Source organism: Zingiber officinale, chromosome 8B (genome assembly GCF_018446385.1).
Source record: "Zingiber officinale cultivar Zhangliang chromosome 8B, Zo_v1.1, whole genome shotgun sequence".
NCBI classification, from domain to species: Eukaryota; Viridiplantae; Streptophyta; class Magnoliopsida; order Zingiberales; family Zingiberaceae; genus Zingiber; species Zingiber officinale.
This window is the reverse complement of record NC_056001.1, coordinates 5,230,408-5,247,398: the sequence shown is the minus strand read 5'-3', so window position 1 is coordinate 5,247,398 and position 16,991 is coordinate 5,230,408. Positions and strand designations below refer to the sequence as shown.

General features: G+C 41.5%; 2 protein-coding genes across 2 annotated transcripts; one reads left to right on the top strand and one right to left on the bottom strand.

Moving 5' to 3' along the window:
• The first annotated feature begins 4,497 nt into the window (after positions 1-4,497).
• Positions 4,498-5,341, top strand: LOC122017563 (protein LURP-one-related 15-like). The gene is made up of 3 exons (XM_042575211.1): positions 4,498-4,768; positions 4,841-5,065; positions 5,160-5,341. The coding sequence occupies exons 1-3, from the start codon at positions 4,505-4,507 to the stop codon at positions 5,277-5,279; spliced, it is 609 nt and encodes a 202-aa protein (XP_042431145.1). The 5' UTR covers positions 4,498-4,504; the 3' UTR covers positions 5,280-5,341.
• A 154-nt stretch (positions 5,342-5,495) lies between these two features.
• Positions 5,496-16,293, bottom strand: LOC122017562 (protein root UVB sensitive 3-like). Its single transcript, XM_042575210.1, has 15 exons — positions 16,089-16,293; positions 15,920-15,977; positions 14,732-14,791; positions 14,618-14,656; positions 14,469-14,531; positions 13,671-13,727; positions 13,424-13,487; positions 13,083-13,166; positions 7,590-7,672; positions 7,388-7,517; positions 6,698-6,790; positions 6,317-6,449; positions 6,109-6,149; positions 5,843-6,030; positions 5,496-5,734 (listed from the first exon to the last, which is right to left on the bottom strand). The coding sequence occupies exons 1-15, from the start codon at positions 16,223-16,225 to the stop codon at positions 5,639-5,641; spliced, it is 1,326 nt and encodes a 441-aa protein (XP_042431144.1). The 5' UTR covers positions 16,226-16,293; the 3' UTR covers positions 5,496-5,638.
• Positions 16,294-16,991: the final 698 nt, after the last annotated feature.

Below are 16,991 nucleotides of genomic sequence, written 5' to 3'. Positions count from 1 at the left end.
GTGGATATAATAGGAAAATCATTATCCTAATGCACCATCATTGTACCGATGAAAAATCCTTCTTCACCCTTATGACGTTTGGTGATAGTCTAAGGCCATTCGGTTCTAGCCGATCAGAATCCTACATGAGTATAGCTCCCTATCTAAAGCCAATCAGCTAAAGCTGGTCGGATCTTAGTGGGGCATAGCTCCCCACTTCTCATGGGTAGGACTCCCAGCATGCATCTAACCAATCTAATATCCAGTCGGATATTTGTGGCCCTGTTCTTGACACAAGTTCTTAACAGGCCACGGACAACTTCATTACTTGACTTATCGCCCAAGCAGCAATATTTATTCATCGCTAGACACATACAAGTCACCACTCACTAAGTACCTAAGAAAATTGCTTCCTATTCAAGGGCATCGTCGCCCGTGACGGTAAGCCCGATCTTATCATCTGCCTGGCACATAAAGGGACACAAGCTAGGCTATTCTTTCGCACAGACACGCAAGTACTTATAAAGATTCAAAGAGACAACAACATGAAATGACAAAGGCATGGAATTGGAGCCAATAGAATTTAGTGAAATTTAGTTACATGCCTAAATTTTTTGCTCACATGAGGGGTTAAAATACAAAGATGGGATGAACCAAGGTGCATTACTTAAAGTCAGGGATGGCATCTTCAAGGAGCTCGTTTAGAAGCTTCTGCTGATTTAGGAAGCTGGTTGGGAGTTTAGATGCTAAAAAACCAACCTCTCAGACTTGTTTGAGAGTCCCTTCGGCCCCATAGAGCAATATCTTGTTGACGCAGGTGCCGAGCGACAAGTAAAACTCCTAGGAGTGCAAGTAAGCCACTCTCTTGGCGTCAAAGCATTCATCCTCCCTCTCCTTGTAACTTGTTAGCTCGGCCTTGGATGCTACCAGTTTGGATACGGTCCCTACTTGCTCAGACTTAGAGCTTGTCAGGTCGAACTTCATGGTCTCCAACTCAGGCCTCGTGGCCTCCAGCTCAGACCTTGTGGCCTTCAGCTTAGCTCGCAGGGACTCTAATTCTACTTTCTAAGTATCCATGTTTTTCTGTTGATCAGACACCAGCAGAATCTTGGCTGCCAGTTCATCATCTTTCACAGCTAGCTCTAAGGTGTTGAAAGATTCTAGCTCCTTTAACTTGTCGGAGAGGCCCTGAGCTTCAGTGGTTTTCTCATCCAAATCAGCACCACCTGAGCCCTCCTTGCCATTTAGGATTGGAGCTTGGCTTCGCTTGTTTTCAGGGTTACTTCTAGTTTTTGTTTTTGAGTGCCTTAGCACTCGCCAGCTCTTGAGCCTCTTGCACCTTCCCTTCCAACTCACGCAGCAAGTCATCTTGCGTCTAATCACCCTATTATGCATCCATGTCTGGGATCTGGGGGGGCAACCGAAAAAGATTCCAATTATGTTACCCGTCCCTTTAGTGCATCATTCTCATGTGCCAAATCCTCCAAGGTTTTGGTTATATCCATCCCAACTCCCAAAAACTAAAGAGAAGAATTATTAGCAGTATTCCAGTTAAAAGGGTAAGCCAGCAAAAACTTACCATGGTTATGTATTGGACAAACTCATCCACCATCCCCATGATAGTGCGGCTTTTGTTCAAATCATTGCTTTCTCCCAAGCCTTTGTTAACAAACCCTTCGGTTGTATCAACCCATAGGCCGGAGGTAGATCCAAAGAGGAGGATATCCCCTGAGTGGATGGCATGTCAAAGGTAGCCGAGAATTGGTAGCGACTCTTTGACTTACGAGATAGATCAGCTCGGAGGAAGCCCCCACAGGTTGGATAGTTGAAGAAGGGGAGGACGTCCAAGGAGTCGGGACCATAGGGGACCCGCTCGTCTGTGGAACCATCTCCCCTTGGATTTGGCTATGAGTGGGCAGGACCAGCGGTGTTTGCTAGGAAGACAGGGTTGGAGTGCCTTCCCTAGATGGCATCCGATCAAAAGTTGATAGCTAAGTAGTGCCCGAGCGGTGTCTCTTGAGCCTGACCTGTAGTTGTGTTTCAAAATCAATGGAGGGAATTTTCTCCACCCTTGTTGTCGCTACAGTATCACCGGCTCGGTTGCTAGAGGCCTCTCCGGAGTGGTCGACCAGTTGATCTTCTAGCTTGACCAAAAGGCTTTGACCTGACCGATCTAGCTCGACCGCTTCTAACCAAGGGACTCGGAAGCTATAATCTTGAACGTGGTCCTCACTGCACCAAATGAAAAGGACCTCAGTTAGTGATAACATAAAAGCTAAGTTCCTAATCCTTACTAAAAGAGAAGGGAAAGGCTGCTCGGGCAAGACTTAGTCCAAACATATAAAGGAGACCCTCATACAGCAGCTGGGGGATGTTGAATTGCAAGCTGACCAGCTTCTCAGAAGCATAAATAAAAGTAGGTTCATGGTGATAGTATCCTAACTCGGGGAGGGGAGAAAGGTAAGCTTGCCAACCGGTGGCCCAGATATTTTATCATACACTTGGATGAAGAAAAAAAAAAGAGATTTCCATCCCTTATTAGATGAATACAGTTTCTTGAAAATAAACTATCCTGGGATGAGATTGAAACAAAAAAAACCTAGGTTCTAATTTCTTGTTATGGTAAAAATATTGAAAAGTACAAGGGATCAAGGGGATATCATATAGGCGAAACATGATTGCGATTCCACACATCGATTGAAAGACATTGGGAGCAAGTTACTGGAGTGGAATATGAAAGTATTTACTTATTTCAAATAGAAAGGAGGGATAGGGAAGCGCAAACCAACCTGAAGTTGATCTTTGAAGAAGGTGACATAGCCTGGGGGAGGACAATATAATGGGCATGATCTTGTGGACCAGGAATGAGGATATGCAAGTTTTTAGGGATCTCTAAAGATAGACATCTATTTAAAGGTCACAATTGTCGAAATTAGAATGAACAGACATATACCAGGGGGTGAAGGTTTCTTAAGCCATGAATGAAAGAAGGAGAAATGAAGGGAGATTGGAAAAAGCACCTAGTAAAGAAGATTGCCAGAAGGGGAATGCAATATGGAAATCACTGGAGAAGGAAATTGAAGAAGACGATGCACGAATGGAGTATTTCCTAAGACGCTTAGGGTTTTTTAATAGGAGTTCGAAGATGCTATTAAAGTCTAGTCGTTCGATCAAAATGGCCAAGTTGGTTGCAATCGTTAAATCAAGAGGAATAAATTATCGTCGGTCCATACAAAAAGGTATGCGTCAGTTGTCGCATCAGAGAATAAGGAGTTGGTGGAACATGTGGCGCTTGCCCATGAAATGATATTTATGATGAACAAGACAACCAAATTATTTTACCAAAACACCCTCACGTGTATCATGTCGCATTACCTTGCATATCACGCCTAACAAGCATTTTTTTTTTATAAATATAAACAGTAGCCTCAAGGGGCGATGAGAGGAGTCAATAACCATTCGGATGATCGGATGGTAATAGGACTCGGGTCTGGTCAGTTAGTCATAACCATCCTTCGACTAGACTTAAAGGGGAGGCTTATAATATGACATCTTATGAGTGACCCAAAAATAAGTGGGGGTACATAGTCAAGACGATATGACAACCAAAGTTAAGTTGAAGTGGAAGTCAAAGTCAAGGTGATATGGTAGTTAAAGTCAGGGTGTATATAGTCAGTCGTGTACTTCATGGGCTCAGTTCCTTATTCTTCATGGGCAAGACTCCCAACATACAGTTAGTTGGCCTAATAGCCGGTCGGACTTCCGGGGTTTAGCTCCCTACTCTAAAAGAGCACGGCTCCCAACATACAGTTAGTTGGCTCCAATGTCGGTCGGACCTTTGGGGCTCTATAGTTCTTATGTATATACAAGGCTTTCAATATACAACTGGTCAGCCCCAACGCTGATTGGAGCTTCGGGGCTTAGCTCCCCACTTCCCATGTGTAAGGCTTCCAGCATACAGTCGGTCGTCCCCAATGCCAGTCGAGTATCGGTCGGACCTTTGGGGTTCAACATCCGACTTCTCATGTGTAAAGCTACTACCATACAGTCGGTCGACGCCAGCGCCAGTTGGATCTTCAAGGCTCAACTTCTCACTTTTCATGTGCAAAGCTTCTAGCATACAGCTGGTTGGCTCTAAATCCAGACGAATTCCTTCTAAGAGGCATCACTGTCAAAGAATTTCAACTATATGTCAGAAAATAATAGTTGCTTACTAGGGAATATTCCGCTACTATGACAAATATAAACACGAAACTTTCTAGGAGAGAGCTGTCGTACACCCTTTGTTACCCAACATATTCTGATATCAGATATTATCTGACGTCTCATTATTACGGAGGTTATAAGGATCGATATAAAAAAAAATCCTCTAAGAACAGCTAAGAAAGACAAGGGCGATGCACCCAACAGCAGCGGGTTGGTAAATCCAAGAACAGCTAAGAAAGACAAGGGCGACGCACCCAATAGCACCGGATATTTCATTAACGTTGAAAGCTTCAATTAACTTGGCCCCGAAGATCAGCACATGCACACCGCTTCTGAGAAAATGTTCGCGACGACGTCCTCATCGATGGAAAATCTTGCACCGGTGGTGGCGGTCGGGGAGCAGTTCTGTGTTCCTCACGTCGTCGACCTCACCATCACCGGCAAGGCCTTCAGAGATCACTTAACCGTGACTGACACGAGTGGCGATGTGGTGTTCACGGTTGAGACCGTCGTCTCGTTATTCAGCCACAAACTCCTCCTCTTGGACGCCGCGGGCCATACCTTGCTCACCATCAAAGCGAAGGTGTCTAGTTATTTTTTATTTATTAGTATATTATTATTGTTAATTTCGTTTTTACGCCGCTACAAAATTTAGGGGATTACTTGGAAGGTTTATCGAGGAGAGAGCAAGGATGAAAAAGATTTGTTGTTTAAAGTAAAGAGCAAGATTCATCTGATTAATATTAATATGGAGTTGGATGTGACGATGCCAATCAACAACAACTTCAATGATGGTTGTGATTATAAGATGAAGGCTAAGGGTCTATCTAGCTCGCCAGGCAACATTTATATTGGCGAATCCAACAGCATCATAGCACAAGTAAGGTTAATTAATGATTGGTGCGCTTGAAATTTTTTGTCAAAAGTTATTTATGCATGATTAATTGTATATATACGTGTGTGTTTTACTACAGAGCATTCGGGCGAACAAATTGTTTGGATGCAAAATCCAGGCGAGAGTGAATCCGAATGTGGATTATGCCTTCATTGTAGCGCTTATTGTAATTAGTGAAGATTACTATTCAGGTTCATAGGTTAGAGACTTAGAGGCAGGGCTGTGCCACTGTGGCAGATAAAAATGAGTTGAGACTATAGTTTCCAGCTAATGTTCAAAATAAATCATCATTGAGAATAAAAAAAAAATCCATGTTCTTGATGATAAATTATTTGAATGATTTCGCATGGGTGATCAGTATAACAATTAGTGTAAGCGTCCGTGCATTCAGTTCCAACCAACATTGTAGCACAAATTGAGAGAAAAACCTTATGAATATAACAGATTAGTATTCCTTTCACAATATTTATCTAGCAATTTGTCTGCAAAGCAACGCACGGACAGAAGGAAAGCACTTCAAATAGAGAGCTATTAAAAGGGGCAAATAACTCCCAACTCTTAGTTCGTTTTCTCATCTGAGCTTTGAACCCATACAGCCCTCCAAACATGGGAACCCGACTGAAGACGCTCAGTAGACCATCCTGATGATTTCAGCTGCAATCAATAATGATCGTTAAGAAATCAAGTGCAGTTTAATTAAGTAGTTCTCATATAGTTCCTAAACAGATGCATTTGGCTTAGTGTCATGGGTGTGAATGATACCTTTGTCATAAAATCAGAGTAATGTTGGTCCATCCATAGTCGGCTCTCTGTATGCAGAGATTTGCTTTTACCTGCCAGACTTGCTATAACCAAGGCATGGAAAAAGGATTGCAGTGTATCAGTGGATGTTGCCTCCTTATGGATCAGCACTTGGACCATCCCTTTCTGTTGGATCAATAAATAGTTCGCTGGAGTATTCATAAACCAACTGAATTAGCAAAAATGTTAAACAAAGAAATGGCAGCCTGCTAAGGAACAAATTATACCTTTCCTGTAATGGGAACCTGCTGCTCCCAAGAGTTCTTTCCTGTGAAGTACAAATTTAAGATGAGTATGGTTTCCACACGAAAAGATGCTAAATTTTATCTCTGGAATGAAACTTATAGCCATTTTCTAAAATTTGATGGCAGAAAAATGTAATCCTTTAGCAAGGCAAACACTCAACTTTACTAGTAAACAAAGGGATAAACTTACATATCTGAATGGCTCAAATTTGAAGCCTTAACACCCAAGTGAATACACTGGTGCAGTGACTTGGCACTTCTCTGCCAGCTGGGCCAAGTAGGAAATATGTGCTCCTTCCTTGACACTTCTTGTGGAGCAAGAACTAGCAAAATGCATGTACAGAATGTCATGGAACAAACATTAAAATGAAGTTTCTGCAAAATCTTCAGTGCATGCCTTAGGTGCTAGAGTAAAGTGAAGTTGCAAAGTGAGTTAAAGCAGTGACGTGCCCAAGAGGATGAAAATTCCCAGTAACAGGAATATGACTTTTCTTAGCGTCTAGTGTACTTGTCAATAACTTTTCTTTTAATTTGTTTTCATATTTGTACTCGACTAGAAAAGGGCTGTTACCTGTTTTGTTCTGCATGTAATGCTGTAGCAGAATTGAACCTCTCTGGTTATTCAATGTCGTCAAGGAAAGGCATCTGACTGCCCTGTAATTTGCTGAAACAGCAGAATGCGTGCAACAATAAAAAAATAAAAAATGAGGAAAATACCCGCTGTGTCCCCGTGCAACAAGCAACTGTGCACACCCAGTTTCTACTTGCTAATCTTATGGCAAAAATATGTTTATGCAAAAGGAATATCGGCAGCTCCCTATGTTGTAGCCAATAACTGAATCAGAGCACACTATAGTATGTGTCTATGAGTGTTGTTGACGCAAACCCATTAGTTGGCACAAATCAAAGAAGTTATTCAGCCAAAGACATTATTCTGTTAGATATACTGTATACATCCCATCAAATCATAGATATGGAAGAAAATGGTCCAACCAAAATAGAAATTGCAAGTAATTGAACTTTCAATGCTCTCATACATCCTCCACTCATATGATATCAAATAATGTTTGGTTGGACCATTCAGGTTAAGGTTGATGGCAGTACAAAAGGAAAAAGCCAAATCTAATTGATGAATATAAAGTAGTGCATATTAACAGTAGTAGGTGGCATTAAAAGGCCACAGTCAATGATGATAACAATTGAGGATTTAACTTGTGGTCATGAAAACTATAAGGCTAGAAAGTGCAGAGAGGAAACTCACCATACATGTGAAACATTGTCAGGGAAAGAAATGAAATCCACACACCCAAAGGATAGCCTCTTGTGATATGAGCTAGAAGCATTCCTAGAGCCATTCCTACCATCGTCGCAAGTGTTTCTTGACTACCTTCCTGCCGAAATTACAAATAGTGTGCTTGTTAATGTTATTTGGCATAATTGTGGGAACTTATTTGCCCATGTACCTTAGCAGATATATCTGCTGCATTATTCTCTAGTGCAAAATGTTGGGTCAATGCCGCTCTAGTAGCCCCACTAGCAACGCCAGCTACCAAATAAGAAATAGAAAATATTCTAGAAAAAGGAATTGAACTTTTACACCAAATCTAAATATGTCTAGATGACTAGACAACTAAAATTCTTTGTAGGCATTAAAGACTATGTTTCAAAGAGAGTGGAGCAAAATCTAAGGATGTTGGAGCTCTATACCAAGGATACAAGCAAGATTATTTCAAAGAATATGTAACACATGGTGTAGAAGCTCCTATATAACAGCACTTATTTACCCAAAAATGTTTAGTAAAATGCTAAACTACCTTGAAACAGCAAATTTAATGAAGAACTGCATAGCATTTAGCCATTCGATAAATGAATCCCTTGGAGAATTGAAATTAGCAGTGATTCAATGGTATTGTTGAAATCTGGAACTATACGGACTTAAAATACACAATGTTGCTGGATAAAATTAAGATGCATCTCCACTTGAGTTTTATGGACTTGTCACAAACATTGGAGTATTCTCAGGCTCTCAGCAAACCAACGTAGATGCACTAAGCATTGATCATGCAATCATTATGTAAAATATGGTACCCAAATAATAATTAAATAATAAAGTTATTTGAGAAATAATCTTATTGAATTTTTCTGAAATTTTTTGAAATTTAAATGGAGATCGTATAACATATTTTAAGGGGATGAATCAAATGGGGCTTAGAAAAAGTCTGTTTGGAATATTAATTAAGTTAGGAGTTGATTAATTTCATTAACCTAAGATTTTGATTAATTAACTAAGGTATAAAAGCAGAACCTAAGTTTATTCGCTCACTCCCCTTTCTCCCGATCCTTCATTGTCGACTCATCTCTTCTCCTCCCAATCCTTCGCCGCCACCACTCGATTGCCGACGCCGGCTGTTCCAGCACCAATGGTCGGAGCACAACATGAAGATCAACCAGCGAAGTAGCAGCCGCCGCCCAACCGCGAGATACCGACGCTCCACTCCTCACGCCAAGCAACACCGACACTTGCCCTAGAGCTCGATTCACTGCCGACTGAGATCTCTCTCTTCTACTTCGATCGATGCCGACCACTTGAGCCCTGATCCAGCTACCACCTTTTCCCTCCTAGTCGTGGACACCCGGAGCTTGCTGGAAGTCAAGCGCTCGAGCCAGTGACGGGGGACAAATCGTTGGCTTCTCGATTTCCCCTTCCAATCTCCACCATTGGTTTACCTGTGCCTGACGCCACGCCATTTCCAGCTTCTTGCTATCTGTGCAGTGGTTTGGAGCAGTGGTTGCCAAGGACCACAGATGGAGTTGGGAGATCGATTTGCCCCTTTCACACGTTGACGAATATAGGGTAACGGCTACTACTCTATTGTTTTGTTGTTGCCTTCGACCGCCGATCGTTGGTGTGCTCTGCTGCCTTGCTGCCACTGTAGAGGTCATTAATTTACCCTAGCAGAGGATTTGAGAATTGGATCTAAACTCGATACTGATTTAGGGCAACTATGTTGGACGATAACCAGCCATCTTTCCTTTGGATTCGACAAGGGGGATTTCCTATTCATCAAAGCTATGATTGGGATCTCCACCGAGCTGTTGCAGACAAACCGAGGTAACAAACTAGATCTGACCAAATTGAAAGGTGGATTACTGTGCTTGTGGTTAACTTGGGATTGATTTGGATTTCTTTACCCGATTAGAGATTGTTAATCTATTGTTGTTGATAGGGATTTGATCTCAGTTTCTTGTGGTGCTTGGGTTAATCAGTTTGAATAGGAAATCATTAATTGTAATTGTGATAAGTGATGAAAGGATTTATGAATGAGATTAATTGATTCTTGGAATTTCGGATGTGATTTGGGTGGATCATTTAGTTAAACCTAGTCTAATTAATGAATGAGATTAATTATCAGATTTGATGGTTAGCAATTGATTATGTGGATGAACTATATATGTTGGGTTTATAATGCTTAGTAGTTGATTTAATGGATTAAACGATTGGATGATTGTTGAATGGAGTTGTATTGTGATGATGATGGTTATAATTTGATTATAGATTAAGGGTGATTGATAGCTATCAAATGGATTAATTCACAGGAAGAATGGATAGAGGATTAATTGAAGTTGATCATTAATTAGAGTTGATTAATGATTAATTTATATAGGATTTTTCCTATGGGTTTGGATCTTTGGATTTAGCTAGTTATTGCTTATCTGATTAACTAAACTGTACAATATATGATTTGCAGGATGTTGATTCGAGACGAGCGTCTCGATATGGGATTGGTTTATTACGATTGACAGATCAAGGCGGATACTTCTTACCTTGATTTTTTAGTTCTTTGACCTTAGTGCATGAGCTATATTTGGATAGTAACTGTATTTATCTTGACTCCACTCGTATTTTTCCTGAGCTTGATACTTATCCACTTGATTTTTTATATAATCGATCTGATGTCTATATAGTCTCTCATTGACTTCTTTGTTATTTAGCAGATACTAGATACCATGTTTACTTGCTTTGATTGTTGTTTATTTACATACCTTATTGAGCATGACTTCCTGCAGCATACCTGGTTTCTGTTTATATATATATATGCATCTTATGCATCATATCATTGCATGCATATCAACGACAAATTCTTCCTTGTGGTCGAGAGAGTTGTTGACCAGCGCCGCACATTCAGCCACTCATGGGTAGTGGTAGCTGGAGCAGATACTGCTTGTGACCTGTCCTGTAGTAGTCCCACTGGATCACTCATGGGTAGTGGCGGCTAGAAATGCGAGCAGCAAGGACCCTTGTTGCTACATAGCTAGTTAACTACTATACGCCTGTCCACTCAGTCACTCGAGAGTAGTGGCGGCTGGAGTGAGTACAGTTGTCATCAATTCGATCTCTCGACCATAGGGGTCGTGGTGCAGAGGGATGGGCGGGGTGAACATCCGTGCATACGTTGTTATTATTATACCTGTTGATGTTGTTGATTGCTTACTTATGCAGTTGTTTTATTATATCCATGTGATATGCTTACATATGTTGAGTTATATACCTATTGCATGTGCTTAGACTTACTTGTTAGTAGTATGTATATACCTCACATGTTATCCTTGTAGTTATGAGCAGTATTATAGCAGATCTTTATTACTCCTGACCTTCTATTACTAGCCTAGGATATGGTTCAAGTATGAACATTTATTATGATATCACTATAACATATGCTATTATTCCCTATGAGACTGTATACCTTTATATCTCTAGTTCTTTATTATGTTTATGCATTATCTATCTATTACCCACTGAGTCCTAACACTCACCACCCCATAAACTGATTTTCTTTTGCCGGGAAGCAGATAAAAGATTTATGGAGTGCCTGGAGCAGTCCCATGTCACACCGAGGTAAAGGATTTATGCAGTGCTTGGAGATCCTGCCCGCCAGTCCCATGTCACATCGAGCGACTTCTTCTGTTATTGCTTCCAATCGTATTATTAGCTTTGGATTTGTTTCGTGTATAGATATCTTTTGCATGGAGTTTAGCTTTGACTTCCTGTAATTGTTTTGATGTGATTGTGTCAAGCCGGGCCGGTTTGTAGTTAATTGTATTGTGGTTTTGCATTCGTTATTTTGTCTTCCATTGTGTTTTGCTACAGCCGTGTGGGATGCTTATTATACAACTGTGTGGTTATGCTCTTTTTGTTCCAGTCGTGTCGGCTGTGTACATGGTTGTGTATATTCCAGCAGTGTGGATTGTTGTTGATAGCTTGTGAGTAGCCATATGGTAATGTATACTAGTTTCATTTGTCACTGCTATAGGGGAGATGATGTCCGATTTTCGTCGGGCAACCTTACCCGTGGGGTGTGACACATTATCAACAATATAATTGATCCTGTCCGAGAGTCGAGTCGACGGACGCTGGGGAGATGGCGCTCATGTTGACTGGATGACGTGGGCCTCCGACGAGCTAAGCCTGCAACCACAGGTCGTTAGTGTCGAGCCGGGGAGGGGTTCCCGGCGATGGCCCTCCGACGCTCAAGTCAGTCACCGGCGGCAAGCGAATGAAGCGGAGAAGAGAAAAGAGCAGCAACGTAACTGTAGCTACAGTCAAAGTGAACATACCTCCGTCGAAATCTGGGGGTCCTTATATAGGGCTCCCGAGAGACGCGTGCATGCTTCCCAAGGCGTGCACACTACTCAGAGCATACCTGGAAAGGATGTGTCAGAAAAGCGTACCGAACGTCATACCTTAACAGCCCGAGCATATCCCTGACGTGACAGTGAAAACTTACACCATACGATTCTGTCTGACCATGCCGCCAATCATGCCGCCTGTCGACGACACTAGTCCCTAGGAAGATATTCCCCAACTGCTCCTATTGTCCGTTATTGGGCCGAGCGGGAGAGTCGCTCGGCCAATCCGTTGTCCGGGCGATATCGTGGTCGGGCCGAGCGTCCGCTCGACCAATGGTCTGCTGTCCGACTCTGTCCTGTCGAGCGAAGGAGCCCTGCCTGCTTGGTCGGGGCTACGTCCACCGTTTAACCAAGCGAGACAGTCGCTCGGCCTTTGTCCTTCCATGCTTGAGCTTTTTGAGCGTCGAAAGCTCGGTATTTGACTGAGCTGTCGAAGTGTCGGATCGGCTACTCTTCATGCCGACCGGGAAGGTGGTTTGCCTGATCGGAGGAGTGCCCAGGACGTTGACCACTTTGACTATGACCCTCCACGTGACGATGACCTTCTACAAGGCGAGCCCCACCCTTACCACCGGATCACGTGCCTTCCTCTCAAATCTAGTTAAGGAGGGTGTAAGTCCGACTGATTGGACAAGTAGTCTGGTGACCGATTGGCCGATCGGCTAAGGGCTGGTTGTGTCTCGATCGGCCCACGTAGGGCTGATCTCCTAGGCCGCTCGACACCCTGAGGATTTACACTTGGGAAATTTCTCCTTTGGAGTCTTCAGATGGGCGCTACCCGCGCGGTCAATGCTGAGGTCGCCCAAATATCCTCGGAATTTGTGCAAATCCCGCCATTAAGGTCCGAGCATGCGCCCACGCCTAATAATGGCGCTCATTAAATGCCTCCCCGTGAGCGAGCGCCACGTGGCGCTACCGCCGTCACCGCACGATCGAAGAGTCAGAGCTGATGTGACATTCGACGGTTCGAATTCGACGGCTGGACAGAAGGGATGTTGTTGATAGCTTGTGAGTAACCATGTGGCAATGTATACTGGTGTCATTTGTCTCTGCTATAGGGGAGGTGCTGTCCGATTTTCGTCGGACAACCTTACCCGTGGGGTGTGACACATTATCAACAATATAATAATTGCAAAAGCATGTTATGTACTGCCAGTACAGGACATATGAAGTAGGAAATTAAGCCAAAGTCAGATTATATATTAGAGGCAATTCTGAAATTCAGTCACCAGTGAATTTTGTTTTGCTTGAGAATATCATGAACTTACTGAATGATCTTGATAAGCTCCCCAAGCAGAATATTACTAGCAAAGCTGATGGGAAGAGAGGGGACACAAGATCCATCAGCATTCCTGCAATCACAACATTAGAAATTCATTTTTGTTGGCAAATCTCAAGGCCAGTTGATAGAATTTAGATGAAGCTAGGTTGCTGAATAAAATTATGAACTAGTAGCACAGGAAACGGAAATTCAACAAGTAAAAACAATTGAAGAAACAGTTGACTGCTACGTCTAACTAATCACTTAATCGAAATTTGGACTTACATAGAACAAGATCAGGACAATATCACAAAAAGCATCAGATTTATCTGTTACAAAAAGCCATACCAAGATCATTCATGAAATCTGCTACTAACCGCCACATTTTTGCATTACTGTCAAGGTTAGAACCCTGAAAAAAGGTCATGGTTTCCTCAAAACAAATGCTTATGTAAAAGAAAGTAGGAATATAGCGTAAGTGCTACTTGAATTCTCGGTGCCAAAAAATTTATGGCACCGTACCACAAACATCTGAAGAAGAGCTACCGCCCATGTCCAAATTTTTCACAGTATTTATTGCAAGATATACTTTTACCTGATAAAATGTGAATAAAATACCTCCAAGCATTCCAGTGAAATCCCTCAAGAACCACTGTCAAAGCCTTCACAATATGTTACAAACATGAGAGAAACATATAATCAAAAGAAAAAGAACTGAAACCACCATACAAATCATACAAAAACATATAAAAAGAGAGATGAAACATTAAAAAAAAAAGAACGAAAACTTCATGAGTCAGCATATAAAAATATGTAGAGTTTGCAACCAACATGGAATCCCAAAGATAATACTTATTTTCATCGGAAGATTTAGGACTTTGCAGGGTAAAGAGGAAATAGAAAGGACTCAAAAAGAGAAAAAAAGTCTCTTCATATCAGTGCAACTATGCAATTTCCACTTTGTTGATACCACAATCAAACTAATTGAGGTGGTACTTCTTTATTGTTGTAAAGTTAAGTTAGTGTGATGAGCAAACAGAATGTTCATAAACAAGCTTGATGAATTTATTAAATCCTTTTAGGGGACTCCCACCAGCCATAGATTGAACCTATCCCATTTTTAAGTGACGGTTGCCTTAATTCACATGTGAGTAGCAAGTATTTGGAATATCATACATTTTCACCTATCTATAAGTAAAGATAGAACTTAGCTTGAATTAAATTTATATGACAAGAGGAAAACAAAAAATATCCATGTAAGACATAATAAAAGCTAGAAAAAGATATAACACAGTAGAGATGAATATTTCAATTCTTAAATATTAAGCATAAGAACCAACTAAGTAGTTAGACATATCTACTTAGCAAGATAACTCGAAGTGAAAAGAGGTACCTGAAAAGTGGCACCGATGACTGTAGCAGATTGTTCACCAACACCAATAGCACTCAAAAGAGCCTTATGCAAGTTAACCACATTATTCATTGAAATGGTTATGCACGTACTTGGCTTCTATGTTAACAAGATATAGGATAATAACTTACTTGAGTTGAAAGCATGGCACGTATATATGTAGAAAGCCCCTATCATGTTTACAGAGTGAATGAGGTAAGTGATGACATAATAAAATCATGCAGAGTTCCAATCCATGTTTGTACCTGTAAGGAGTCCCATACTTGGAAAGGAACATAATCTGGAGTCACACTGCCTGGAAATCCCTGCATTCAGAATATTTTCATTGTAAAAGAACAACTGAACAAATCAAATTATTTCTATGAAAATCTCTATAACTCCAAAAGCCCCTTAGCAATCTTGAGAGTTTTCCTTCTACTACACATTTAGCTGGCGTTTGGTTTAGGCTGCAAGAATAGGAATCGGAATGGGTTTGATAAGAGACTGGAATGGAAATCGGTATCATTATTTCAATATAGTGTTTGGTTAACTGAAATTCCAAAAAATGCCCTTGAAAACCACTATCTGTCCACATCCTCCTCTCTCAAAAATGTCCTCTCATTTCACAAAAATGTCCTCTCATCTCTCAAAAAATGCCCTCTCCGTCAACATCCTCCTTGACTATTTCGGTGCCGAGAAGCTTCACAAGATTACCAATGCCACGGCCTTAATCACCACCATGTACCAAGACATCAGAACTGCGCCTGGTTCCTCCAGCTTCGTCAACATCATTGACTTCAAAGGGAGCAAAGTGGGGTTCGCCGCCATTGACAATGGTGGCAGCACCATTGATGCCACGTTTGTTAGATCTGTGGAGGAACATTTCTGTTATTCAAATCAATATCATCTTGCCGTCGCCACGACGGAGCTAAAAAATTCAGCCTAAACAATCAAATCTCGGCAAATTGTGACCTTGAAGACCACCATCAACACATTGAATATATCGACGAATCTAATTGGTTGGAAGTTGAAAGAACTCTACTTTTGGAATGGGATATCAAACCTGAGCGGAGGGATGGGTTTCATCCATTCCCAAAAATTTGGATGTCATTCCCATTCCCATTAACCAAACACAAACAAAAAGGAATCATTCAAATTCCCCATTCCCATACCCCTAAACCAAACGCCACCTTAGTTGTCTTCCTCCTAAATTTATATGATCAAGAAAAATTAATTAGTGCAGTCGCTTCCCAAAAAACCTTGAGATCCAAGCTGTTCACTTTAGGAAATAGTTTAACAATCGAGTTTGATGCTCTTGGACTTGGCCTTAGACAATCTGTACTGATGGGGCTTCAGATATACAGAAATCAGAAGAAAGAGTAAAATAATAATGGTACTTTTAAAAAATAAATACGATGATGGCAACCTTTTCAGGGATTTAAGGCTAATTATACCTCTGGGATGAATGCCTCGAGAATCTTCCTGCTCATCTCGTTCCATCGACTTCCCGATCTGAAATCCAACGCAAGGCTCCGTTCAGCATGCCAAGGGAACCTCAGCTCGATGAGAAGCCAATGACCTAAAAATGGATAGAATCGCAAGACTTGATAAGGTAACATTCACCTGTGGATCTTGAACGAGGAACGATCGGCAATGAGGACGGAAGTGCAGGACAGTTCGGTGGAGGACGATCCTCTCCATTCCTCCACCGTGATCGACGACCCAGTGTCAGTGGAGAAGGGAGAAGCCGGGGGCGCCATAGAGGTAGGGTGTTGACCAGTTCGCCTCCCTTCTCCCGATCTCCAGCGCTTCCTTTTGATTCGTCCAAATAAACCACGATGGCCTGCGCTTAGGTGACTCGGACCAAACACTCGATCGAACCCGGTCTATCGCAGCGCGGATGAAATTGAGCTCGCCGCTTCATAAAAACTATGCGGGCAAAAGTCCGATTTCCCCATCCCTTGATTTTACAGCCGTCGGGTTTCTCACCCAATCCTTTCGTAAAAACATCCGCATCCAAATGTTTTTCTTTTACCTTCCTGTTAAATATTGTCACTAGCATAATTGCATCAATTAACTTCGATGACCTTGTCTCCGAGTTGCAATTGCAAATTGTTTTGTACTGAATTATTTCCTAATTTTATATACTTGGGATATCCTGGCAGCAGAGTAACTTTAAGTTTTAGTCAATCAACTTTAATGTCTGCTGTCTGTTAGATGATTAAGTTGTTCTCAGATATTTGACAGTTCATCCTTAAATTATATAAAAAAAGATAAATTATAAACCGTGAAATAATTAAAAGCTGAGAGAAATTTTTTTCGAGAGCATGTATCCATAAAAATTAATCTATATCACATTATAATTAATTTATCACTCTGGACAATCTAGTGACTAAATTGTACAAACAAGATAACTATATTATTGATTCTTTCTTTTTGGTAGTGATGGACGACCGGGTCTCAGTCTTCAAAAGAACATCAGCATGATTTTCTTTGGCCTACAGAAATGCAGGGGCAGAAACAAAT

What these genes read in the sequence shown, in the direction of transcription:
- LOC122017563 (XM_042575211.1), top strand. Translation starts at nt 4,505, where the DNA reads ATGCACACCGCTTCTGAGAAAATGTTCGCGACGACGTCCTCATCGATG. An exon ending in TGCTCACCATCAAAGCGAAG is followed by an intron (nt 4,769 to 4,840) that starts GTGTCTAGTTAT and finishes TACAAAATTTAG; the next exon opens with GGGATTACTTGGAAGGTTTA. An exon ending in CCAACAGCATCATAGCACAA is followed by an intron (nt 5,066 to 5,159) that starts GTAAGGTTAATT and finishes GTTTTACTACAG; the next exon opens with AGCATTCGGGCGAACAAATT.
- LOC122017562 (XM_042575210.1), bottom strand. Translation starts at nt 16,225, where the DNA reads ATGGCGCCCCCGGCTTCTCCCTTCTCCACTGACACTGGGTCGTCGATC. An exon ending in TCATCGGTGCCACTTTTCAG is followed by an intron (nt 13,728 to 14,468) that starts GTACCTCTTTTC and finishes AGGCTTTGACAG; the next exon opens with TGGTTCTTGAGGGATTTCAC. An exon ending in GACAATGTTTCACATGTATG is followed by an intron (nt 6,791 to 7,387) that starts GTGAGTTTCCTC and finishes CTGCTGTTTCAG; the next exon opens with CAAATTACAGGGCAGTCAGA.